Below are 12,435 nucleotides of genomic sequence, written 5' to 3'. Positions count from 1 at the left end.
TTCTTTTACTTTAGTTGGGAGTTTCATTTTTAAGATAGCTTCTACGTTCTCAGGATTAGGTCGGCTGCCCTTTTTTGAGATCTTGTATCCTAGGAATGTGACTTCCTTCTTCCCAAATTCGCATTTACTTAAGTTTAGTTTGACGCCATTCTCAGTGAGTAGGGAAAAAACCTTTCTTGTTAAGGTAGAAAAATCTGGTGCCCAAATGATTAAATCGTCCAAATAGTTTTTAATCCAGCCTTCTTTAAGCAGGGGAGATAGGAGGGTAGCCATATGGCGAGAAAAAAATCGCAGGGGAGCAGCTTAAGCCAAACGGTAGGCGCCTGAATCTACACAAGGTGACTACATCGCTGAAGGTGGTAACGTCCTTGCTGTTTTCATCTAATAAAATTTGAAAATAAGCCTCACGCATGTCAAGGGTGGCATAAAATTGCTGGCCCGCTGCTTGTTCTACTAGCTCTTCCAGTCTCGGCCAGGGATAAACATCAGTACTAAGGTGCGTGTTAACGTGTCGGTAGTCCAGACATCAGGCTTATTCACTAAGACAATGGGTGAAAGCCACGCAGATGTCGACTTCTCAATGATCTCCCTATTCTCCATGTCTTGTAACATTTCCGCTATCACCTTTTTTGCCTGTTCAGGGTAACGATATCTAGGGCCTCGACTCGGTCTCGGGTCGGCTACATTAATTTTCGCAGGGGGGCCTGCCATTAACCCTAGTTCACTTTTGCCCAGAATGAAAAGTTCGGTGTGGTCTGGAATGGCTGAATTCAGTTCCTCCTTTTGTTCATGAGTAAGATGGTTCCATTTCTGCTGTTTTATAATTTCTGCTAGTCGTACTGTTCTGCTACCCTGGATGTTCACTTGATCGGTGGTTGGGAGGAGGTCATGTTGAATCTCCCGGGTGTTCCGGATAACCTCGGCCGTCTCACTCGCATGGTCTGGTTCGTCGTCGAGGTATTTATATGAACCTAATAGCGTTCCCGGTTTGAATCCCTTTACTGCTTTGGTGTTGTTAACGAAAGGAAGGTAGATGGTGTTTTGCTCTTTTACTTTAGTTAAGAACGGTAAACTGTTTTGACTGATTTTGGGTTGAGGATGAACCAGCAAGGTGGTATTTGGGTTTTCCTTCACCTGGATAGGGATAAATTGTGAGGTATAGCGTTCCATATGAAGAGGCTTTGTGGGATTTACCCCTTTAGGGATGTCGCCGTGGGCTACGGGCAGGGGAATGCTTCGTATTCTCTCTACTTTCCCTTTCTGTCGTCTTATGTGACCAACTACGTATGAAGCATTACCCCAGACTATCTCGTCCAACCTTCCGTTCCATTGAAAATGAGCCTTCCCTCTGATGTCAGTACCCAGCAGTAGCTCTGCATCAAGGTAACTGTTTGGGACTACTGGAACCCATTGTTTGTGTACATGATCGCTACCTACCCCGATTTCTAACCAAACCATGCCAATAACTCGGAGAGGGGGAACCCGTGACGCCTCGTAAACGAGGTAAGTTGCGTCTTTTATTTATTTCACTCCCTAGTTTATTTGCAGCCGATTCTTTGATAAGGGTATGACCACTACCCGTGTCTACCACTGCTCTCATGGTTTTACTGATAATAGCCAAACTGATGATAGGGGAGGTGTGTCCCTGTGTTAGTCATGTTCGGCTGGCTGATCGACCTGGGCAGTTTTTTTTTATTTCAACGCCAGCATCCGTACTTCTTGCAATCGAAGCAAGTACCACGCGTCGGTTTCCGCCAACATTATCTCAAGAAATGTGTGTGGGACCGACAGTATGAGCAATATCGTTCTGATCGTGACTGACGGGTTGAGGCTTGTAATTGTCCTACCCGTTCCGTTCAGTCCCTAATCTGCCTTTTAAGTTGTTCTAACTCTGAGGATTCGGTGGGTGTAGCATTTGGTTTAGACGTATCGTTAGGGTTGGGTGGACATTTCGCAGGTGGTGATTCAGTGGCCGTTTTTCGCTCTTCTCTAACTCTATATAGAGAGGATGCGTGGGTAGCTTCGGGCCACTGACGCTCATGTTCCACTCGATCAATGAATTTATTTTAGGGAGTCTATTTCTTGCCATGCTCATCAAAATTCACGTCGGTGGAGAACTCTGTTTTTAATAACTTTTTAAGGTATTCCCCAGGTTATACATTGATGTTGGGTCTGATGGTTGTGAATGAGAGCTGCTAGCTCAGAGCTTACTCGCCCTTTTGCTACTTGCACCCTTCTCAGATCGTCGTCGCTAACCTGCTCGACTAGTTCAAAAAATATCTGGAGCTGTGTGGTTGAATTGAGCCCTTGTAGTTGGTTCAGCTCCAGAATAGGATGTCTCGCGGTTTGGTATTCCCTGTGACTTGACGTGGGGGATTTTGTAACTGCGCCCCAAGGCTTTCAATAACTTCATTCTGCCGGGTTAATACATCTTTGAGGCAACTTACTTCCTGCTCTAAGGCATCTATGTCCCTTGCAAACCGCCTATCGGCCGTGGGGTCTTGTCCTGGCGGGGGTTTGGTTTCTACTAATTGATCGTATGAACCCCACTTCCCCGGCAGTGGTTTCTCGGCCGTTTTTGACAATGTGACTTTTCACGATGGGTAAGATGTAGTTCAGGGGTCCTAGGTTGAGGCTCGATCCTCGTTTTACCGTCGGTCCAGTATCCTGTTACCATTCCGTACCTACACCTCACTCATCGGAGTCATCCTCTCCCATGAATCCCTGGATAACCTTTTTGAATTTCTCTTCGATCCTCATTCGACCGGCTTCGCTCTAATAGACTCCGTCCTCCGATAGCTCATCCGCAAATTGCTTGTTGTTAAAATTATGTTTTTAAGGTCTTTCTTAATTCGGTTAGTAATCCCGCACTGAATTATCTTATACTGGTCAGGGGAAAGATTTATGGGTTGGAGTGAAGGCTCAATTTGACATTCATACACTACATCCTTGTAGTTTTCTTCGATCGCGTGACAAATATCATTAATGTGGTTGAAAACAATTGCTGGGTCAATACTACTAGTGATATCATTGCTGCCGATCCACAAAATGGTCAAATCACGTTCCCACTCGAGCACTTCATCCATACGTGGGTCGTCAAAAAACGAGCGAGCTTTTACTCCGGGGGCACGGCAAATCCTGACGTTCTTTCCTGGCAGTTTAATGAAGAGACGATGTCCCCGTAGAGCTTATTTTCTCTTTTTCTTCTTTTTCCCAACACGTCATCTGCGTGTATCGAAACACACGAGAAGTTAATCAAGACCAGAAGAGGGTATTCGCCGGCTGCCTGGGATTGAACCCGCGACCAGCGTGACGGGAGAGCCACTCATTACCGAATCGGCCAAAGAGGTACCCCACTGGCTAAGTGGGTTATGGGAGGCTTGTTGATCAGGCATAGTCGCCGCACTACACGACTTTCCCCTCTATGTAGATTAATTTCTGTGTGTTGAGACCTTAGATAGTGACCACTGTCGGGACACTATTCCACAACGTCCCCGTAGAGATATACCTCCAACTCTCCCATTTTCTATTACCCTCGGAGAGCATGGGCCATCCTCCCTGTTACCCCTTCGGGGAAACTCAACAGAATCGCAGGATAGGATCCCATCGCTGCCACCAGTTTAATGAAGAGACAATGTCCCCATAGAGCTTATTTTCTCTTTTTCTTCTATATCCCAACACGTCCTTTGCGTGTATCGAAACACACGAGAAATTATATCAAGACCAGAAGAGGGTATTCGCCGGCTGCCTGGGATTGAACCCGCGACCAGCGTGACGGGAGAGCCACTCCTTACCGAGTCGGCCAAAGATATACCCCACTGGCTAAGTGGGTTATGGGAGGCTTGTTCTTCAGGCATAGTCGTTGGGATGGCACGTTCCTCCCTTCTCCTTTGTTGTTTACTTGCAACAATGCACTATCAATCAATATAATGGCCACATGGATCTCAGTGTTATGGTATATTTATCGTTATATTTTTTTAGGAAGATATATTCGTATATTAGTAATGAAATAGTTTACGTTTATAATAATAATACCTCTATGTAACTTGTAGTTGCCAGATAGCAGGTGACTGAGTTGCCTAGCATAGGGATGGAAGATCAGCTTGTTGAATATAGTAATAGTAACGACACCGTTATGAATGTCAAAAGAGATGTTTAGAAACGGTGACAAATGAAAATAACAGGAGTCTACCCAGTTACGACTGTCAATGTAGCCTATTTATATAATTTTTTATGTGAATATTTCTCCCTCTCCTTATACAATATATTATTAATTCTCCTCTATTTTAGGTCTAATTTGATGATGTTTCGAAGATATTGATGTTGGAAAACCTTTATTTATCACAGAAAAAATATTTTTAACACAAAAATATGCATTAAAACACACAAAAAATAACATTTTAGTTGGACAGCGCGGGACACACTCGGCTTTACTTGGATGACTCATCGGCAACGAACCCAGCAAGCTGCCATGCCTTCTCTATACTCGAGACGGCAATGACCAGCTGCGGCAGCAGCAACTGCTTGGTTCAGAGCAGACACCTTGACGACTGAAGTGTATGTGTGCTTCACTCCAGGTGTGAACAGAAAGAGGCATGCACATCCATCGAGGAAGAAGCATGCAGCTAGAGGCATGCTTGAGCGTGCGTGTTGCATGCGTAGATACATAGGCAGATGCACGGCAACCAGGCGCAAGGCGCACAGGTCTTAAGGGACACTTGTGTGTGAACAGAAGCTTCGATCACTGTCTCAAGTTCCTCCAAAATTAAATGACAGACTGACAAGCATGAGGTCGGGGTGTGAGGCAGAGGAGGAGTGGGTGTGGCAGGTCAGTGTAAGGAACGTGAGACAATTGTGGTGATCAGCGGACATCTCGGATCGCGACTGAAGCTTTGATCATTGTCTCCATTGCTTTCAAAATTAAATGAACATAACTTACCTTTCTGTACTTTGCTAACATGTTGCCCTGTGGCCCCCAGACTGTGCAGGTGTTGTAGATCTTGTCGCCCTCCCTCTCCCGCACCGAGCCGCCCACCACAAACACGCCAAACTTCTTCGCCGCGTCACCGAGGGGGGCGGTGCTCTCGCCGGGGACGGTCTCCACGTAATTGGGATTCTCACCTGTGAAGACGACGCTGTTGAACTGTTACAAAAAACAAATGGTTGTATAAATATATATAATGTGTATAATAAACTGATCTCTGTACACGGGGAGGCGGTGGCCAGGTGGTCAGCGTGCAGGTGTGGTGAGCCCATTGACCAAGGTTTGAGCCCCACCGAAACATACATGAACTGATCTCTCTCTATACATGGGGAGAGGGTGGCCAGGTGGTCAGGGTACAGGTGTGGTGAGCCCGTGGACCAAGGTTTGAGCCCCACCGAAACACGCTGATTTTACAAGCCATCGCCGAGTGTCTGAAGGTTACCCATGTTACAGTAGAATATCAATGTATTATTATTATTATTATTATTATTATTATTATTATTATTATTATTATTATTTAGTATCACGACGAATTAGGCATACAATTGTCAATGGGAAAAACCCACGACAGATAGATCACGCCACCTTATAGTAATGTCATCCGTCAGTGTTTACCGTCTCAGTTTGTATACAAAGCATTTCATCAAGCTTGAAAGTCACTTTGACATACGTGACCAATTGTAACAATTATTTTCCAACCTGTAACTCGTCACTCCTTCACGAGAGTCCGACTGACACACAACGGCAGTCGCTCTCGCTTCGACGCTCCTTGTACATATAGGCTAAGAATATATTCGCCTTAAGGAAGCTGAAGTTTTAATCAACGCCCTTTAAACGCCCCCCGGTACACCGTTACATTTTGGTTGGCAGCGGTCCCCACCGCGCCTGTGCCTTCGCTAGCCCGTTCTCCTCCAAGCTCCAAGCCACGAGAACTCACCAACAAACTCCGGGAGCAGGCGTAGAAGGAAGGGAGGAGTCACAAGCCAGCCGTGTGCTGAACACCACATTAAGTTAAAACCCAATACAAATCCTGTATATATCAATGCGTACAAGCTCCCCCACAGTCAGAGGGAGGTTGTGCAGCAACTTATCTCTGAAATGTTAGAACAAGGTGTCATCAAAGAATCGAATTCCCCGTGGAATTCACCCTTGTTTCTGGTTCCAAAGAAAGACGGTTCTTATCGTCCTGTGATTGATTTCCGGCGTGTGAACAACGCAACCATGGATGATCATTTTCCGCTTCCCATTCTTAGAGATCTTCTGATGTGTCTCGGTAGAGGAAATAAAGTCTTTACGAGTCTTGATCTGGTCAGTGGCTACTGGCAACTGCCCCATGGCTCCCGAGTCACGTGAAATAACGGCTTTCAGCACGCCTCATGGCCACTATGGGTGGACGAGGATGCCGTTCGGGCTCAAAGGAGCTCCCCTGACCTTCCAAAGGACAATGAACAGTATTTTTGGTGACTTGCTGGGCAACTCTGTCTATGTGTATTTAGACGACATCATCACAGCAAGTAAAGACGTGCATGCACACATGGAAACACTAAAAGCAGACCTACACAGACTTCAAGAGGTCGGATTAAAGGTCAAAATCACCAAATGTGAATTCTTAAAGCCTCGGATCAAGTTCTTGGGGCATGTCGTGGACGAATTCGGCATCCACACAGTGGACGACAAAATAAAAGCTATTACCAAGTTCCCTCAGCCAACGTCTTCGGACAAGGTACGGTCTTTCTTGGGTGTCGCAGGTTATAACAGGCCTTTCATAAAGGACTTCGCAGCACGCGCGAGTCCCCTAACCCATCTATTAAAGAAAGACGTACCATTCCAGTGGCTCCCAGCTCAACAAACGAGCTTTGAGGATTTAAAGAAAGCGCTTACACAGGCTCCGGTCCTTGTCTTTCCGGATTTCAAGGACCCCTTTCAGCTTTGTACCGACGCTTCGGCTAGTGGACTAGGAGCCGCTCTTATGCAAACAGATAAGTCCGGCAAAAAGCATGTAATAGCGTTCGCCAGTCGAGTACTAACAGCTCCGGAAAAGAACTATTCTGTTACCCACCTAGAGGCTCTTGCCACTGTGTGGGCTCTGAAGCATTTTCGAGACATAGTGATGGGGTACAAAATTGTGGTGTATACGGACCACACGGCCATCACTGATCTTTTCAAGGGAAAAAACCTACACGGTCGTCTGGCAAGATGGTTCTTAACGATCCAAGAATACAATCCGGAGATAAAATATATCACCGGGAAAACAAATGTGGTCGCAGATGATTTATTTCGAAATATTTCAATAGGCGCGATTACCACTCCAGAGGTCATCCACAACTTAACTTCACCTGAACTACACACTGCTCAGCGAGACCACCCGGTGTGTAAGAAGTTAATTTACGCCCAAGAGTCGGGAGACTAAACAAACCTTCCAGAATTGCCAGTTCCCTTTTCACAATTCTTCCTATCAGAGGACAACCTCCTTTGTAGATCATGGCCAACCAAACCGGTACCTATAGAACAACTGGTCATCCCAGACAAATACGTCCCCGTGACGCTTAAGCTGGTCCATGACACACCCATTGCGGGTCACCCAGGAAAAGACAAAATGCTATCTGTCACCAGACGAAAATTCTACTGGGCCACATTACGGGTTGATGTAGAAAAACTTGTCGCACATTGCGTCGTTTGTGCTAAGCACAAGGGTTCCGTAAAAGGGCCAGCGCCTATGTTACAATAACCAGTACCAGAGGCGCCATGGGATGTTGTTAATATAGACTCATTACAGCTCCCCCAGAGCCAACATGGTTCGCGCGTTCTTATTGGTGTGCGTCGACCAGTTCTCTAGGTTTCTAGTTCTAGCGCCTCTCAAGGACAAGACAGCCACACGCGTGGCCCATGCCCTCGTGACTCACGTGTTGTGTCCACATTCGTCTCCTCGAATTTTTTTGAGTGACAATGGCACCGAGATTAGGAACTCAGTATTGAGCGAAATATGCGCTCAGTTTAACATCACGCAATCCTTTATCACTGCTTACCACCCAGCTGCTAATGGGTTGGCGGAGAGGGCTAAAAGGAATATCTTACAGGTCCTCAGGCCTATCGTGAACGATCTCCACGATAACTGGGAGGATTGGCTATCGCATATAGCCGCTTCCATAAATACGTCGGTAAACGACTCTACGGGGAAGTCTCCCTACTACATCTTATATGGGGTGGAGAAACGTCTTCCGTACGACTTCCTAACAAAACCTCACCAACCTTTCTACAACACTGATAGGTACGCACAACAGCAGATGCATATGTTTTCCAAGATACACTCAGAGGTTAGATGTACGTTAAAAGCTACGAAGGTTGAAATGATGTCAAAACAACACAAACAGGCCTTCCCGGTGAAATTAAAAGAGAGTGACACAGTCATGATTAAGCAAGCGGAAAGGAGTTCGAAACTGGGGGCTAAATTTGTGGGTCCTTACCGAGTTGTTCGGAATGTCAGGGGAAATCGGTTCGAGGTTCTTGAGTCAAATAGTAGGGTCAGTCTAGAAGTTCACAGTGATCGTCTGAAAGTAATTCCCTCACCTTTGGACCTTGATATTGGTAATTCCCCCTCAGAGTCAAATGTTCAACAAGATAATCCCAAAACCCATAGCTATAACTTGAGACCACGGGTTTAAATACTTCATTCCCACCACTTTCAGATCATGATGTTGCGTTTTCTGATCATCTTGTTGTTCCTCGGCTCCCTGCTTGCAACAACACCCATCCACCTGAAGCCTGGTGCCCTCACGGCACACATAGGAGAGGTCTTCCTCATAGAAGATGTGTTCCTCGTAAAATATCCATATACTTCATTGACCAACACCACAGACACAATCAGGATAGTCTCAGAAAAACTACTCGGCATGGCAGACGCCATACGGGCTACCAAGATTAGGGAATCAAAGGCACCTTCTAGTACCAACTCTCTGAATCTTTTTCAACTACTGGAGGATAGGATTCTGTTCTTGCGGGGAAAAGTTGATGAGGTAGACATGGATTATAGTTTTCACTCAGTTCACTCTCGGGTAAAGAGGGGGTTGCTCAACATCGTCGGGTCCGCCTCAAAGTTCCTCTTCGGTACGGCAACCGACGAAGACGTGCGCGATTTGCGGGACCACTACGCTCATGTACTTTCCTTTGCTGCCCGAAATCGCAGGGTGATCAACGCCAATTGTAGAAAACTTACGCGGTTGCATACTAACATTGTGGAACTGCTAGAGCAAACAACTAAGATGGTAGAAGTTATCGACATAGTTGTCAGGCAGATCGACCAGGTGAATCAGTTTCTCCTCCTAGATCAGGCCTTGCATGTATTGGGAAACGTCATTAACTCTGTCGCAACGGCAAATCAGCAGGTTATTAGCAACATGGTTGATGCAGCGCACGGTAGAGTCACACCTGCCTTGTTCCCTCTACACGATTTGAGAACGACTGTCCAGATCGGCTATCAAAATTATAGCCTCACACCTTTATTCAACCCAGACATGAGTCAATATTTTTACCCCTTGATTGAGTCCAGCCTCACCCCCGATGCCATAATCATTCATGTTCCATTTCAGACGGCGGACGTGTTTGAGGCACACGAAATTGTCCCGTTCCCTTTTTCAGCTAAGGACAGTGTGTTAGCCCTGGACACGTCCCCGTCTCTTGTTCTAATCGCGAAGGATTTCGCTCTGTATTCAACGGGTAGCTACTCACTCTTGCAATATTGCAGGGAGACGCTCTTCAGGCGATTCTATTGCTCTACGTCTCTCTTTGCCTTCCTACCAGTTCGGGGAGGGGTATGCAAGATCGCCCTCACCCGGGTGAACGCGTCTGACGCTCTTTCCCTGTGCCCTTACAAGTAGCTAACAGCAACGCCTTTTTTCCATAAGAACTTTCAGGGTCTGCATTATTTATAATTCCCTCAGTCCTTCTATGTATCGGTCATCTGCCCGGAGGGTACCACTTATCAACGGGTTATTGGTCACTATGCCATAGCGGAAGCATGCTATATCCGCTCCACTAACATAACAACGTACCCGTCCCGGATCCGTCTGGTTTTCACGGCCAATATTTCCCATCGAGTGTTTCCTCTACGGTCTCTCGATGACATTCACTTCTCCAGCATCTCTTATGTGACTAATTCCCTTAATTCATTGTCTTTCGCAAACAAAACAGAGTTTGCGGAAACCCTGAAGGAAACGCTGCCTGAATACCTGCATCTCCCCTACTTGTACCCTGGATTTTTTGTACCAGTGTTTCTGATGTTCGTCAGTCTCGTCGTCATGTGCTCCCTTATTAGGAGGAACTCTGTCCTGCACGATTATTTGGTTGTGCAGACACGGCGACTGGATGCAGGGAGGCCACTGGCAAGGTAGTTTTTCCTTTTCTCAAGCAAGTCAAATGACAGAAACCTGGCATTCCCCTGCTCCTATACTTAACATTGTACTATGTTTCACTACTGTATTTTTTTTAGGAGCTAGATGAACGTTTCATTGTCTGTAACTATGCCAGTTGATAGCTTCTTATACATGTGTCCTTATATTTATCTTTTGAGAGATTTCTTATGTTTCATGTCACACGTTGTTTTACCTCTCCCTATTTATATTATAACTGCACATATGTTCTTACATAGCCAGTGTTTTACTGTAATTGTATCATAGGCAGTCTGCTTAACAAACTCCCACTATGTATGTTAATGGTAACTAGACTGCTAGTTAGATTTTTGTATATCGCGAGGTCGCGATCACTGGTAGGTGACCGAGCAGTGTAATAGTAGGATATCAATGTATTATTATTAATATTTAGTATCACCACGAATTAGGCATACAATTGTCAATGGAAAAAACCCACGACAGATAGATCACGCCACCTTATAGGAATGTCATCCGTCAGTGTTTACCGTCTCAGTTTGTATACAAAGCATTTCATCAAGCTTGAAAGTCACCTTGACATACGTGACCAATTGTAACAATTATTTTCCAACCTGTAACTCGTCACTCCTTCACGAGAGTCCGACTGACACACAACGGCAGTCGCTCTCGCTCCGACGCTCCTTGTACATAAAGGCTAAGAATATATTCGCCTTAAGGAAGCTGAAGTCTTAATCAACGCCCTTTAAATGCCCCCCGGTACACCGTTACACCCACATGCAGCCCAGATCTTCAATCAACCCAAACTTGAACGACATCGTTCAAGTGCTGCGCTGAGGGGCAGCATGGGCCAGGCATAAAGGCATATATCACGGCAGCCACTATAAACAGAATTCGCCTGCTAATGAACTGGGGCATTCCAAAAGGCCAATCAAGAGAGCCTACCAGCGCAAGAGGCAGCACCAAAAAAAAAAAAATAATAATAATAATAATAATAATAATAATAATAATAATAATAATAATAATAAATAAATATATACAAAAATCAAAAAATCACTTCATACTCATGTAAGCAAAGCTCCTTACTGAGGCTGCAGGGTCCGTTGAATAACTCCGGCAGCACCACCAGCTGGGCATCGTTGCCGGCAGCCTCCTCGATGAACTGCACGGCCCGCTCCACGTTCTTGGTCTTCTCCTCGGCCACAGCCATTTGGACCAGAGCAATGCGCAAGGCTGTCAAAAAGGATGTAGAACCATTTAGCTGTCAAGAAGGATATAGTACCACCTAGTTGTCAAGGAGGATGTACTACCATTTAGCTGTCAAGGAGGATGTAGTATCATTTAGCTGTCAAGGAGGATGTAGTATCATTTAGCTGTCAAGGAGGATGTAGTACCATTTAGCTGTCAAGGAGGATATAGTTGCATTTAGCAAATGCAAACTATTAAGATTCACCAGAGCGCACAACCTCATCCATCACACTTACACTCTCCACAATTCAGATTTAGAATCAGTTCACACACACGAGTACCTTGGTATCCATCTCTCAACTAACTTGAAGTTCAACACTCACAGAGACCATATCAGTGCCACAACCAACAGAACGCTGGGGTTCCTGAGGAGGAATTTACATAACTGCACACCTGACATTAAACACATAGCTTCTGACACACTTGTGAGACCAACACTGGAATACTGCTCCACGGTGTGGGATCCTTACACACACTTAAACATTGATAGGTTAGAACAAATCAACACCAAGGCGGCTAGGTTCATTACAAACAATTACACTCGAACGCCTGGCATCACAACACGGATCAAACAACAGATAAACATGGAACCTCTTCTCATACGCAGACAAGCACACAGACTTACACTTATGTACAAGATCACAAACACTCATATTGACCCACAAACATACCTACACAATGCAAACAGTCAACGTACTCGTAACACACACATCCATAAATACCAAACATATCACACAAACACTGACGCATACAAGCACTCATACTTTCCACGCACCATACGTGACTGGAACAACCTCCCTCATCAGATTTTAGACTGCGATA

The 12,435-nt window shown here is 45.5% G+C and overlaps 1 protein-coding gene across 1 annotated transcript in view; it reads right to left on the bottom strand.

Annotated features, from left to right (window-relative positions):
* The window catches only part of LOC126993918 (omega-amidase NIT2-like), a 29,644-nt gene extending 18,028 nt beyond the window's left edge, over positions 1–11,616 (bottom strand). The window contains exons 1-2 of the mRNA XM_050853083.1: positions 11,452–11,616; positions 4,940–5,121 (exon numbers count right to left, since the gene is read on the bottom strand). Coding sequence (XP_050709040.1) covers positions 4,940–5,121; positions 11,452–11,575 — 306 coding nt within the window. The 5' untranslated portion in view covers positions 11,576–11,616. The remainder of the gene's footprint in view (positions 1–4,939; positions 5,122–11,451) is intronic.
* Between the last annotated feature and the right edge of the window lie 819 nt (positions 11,617–12,435).

This window comes from Eriocheir sinensis, unplaced genomic scaffold, assembly GCF_024679095.1.
Source record: "Eriocheir sinensis breed Jianghai 21 unplaced genomic scaffold, ASM2467909v1 Scaffold7, whole genome shotgun sequence".
In the NCBI taxonomy this organism is placed as follows: Eukaryota; Metazoa; Arthropoda; class Malacostraca; order Decapoda; family Varunidae; genus Eriocheir; species Eriocheir sinensis.
Note: the sequence above shows the minus strand (reverse complement) of the source record. Positions and strands in the feature narration are given on the sequence as shown.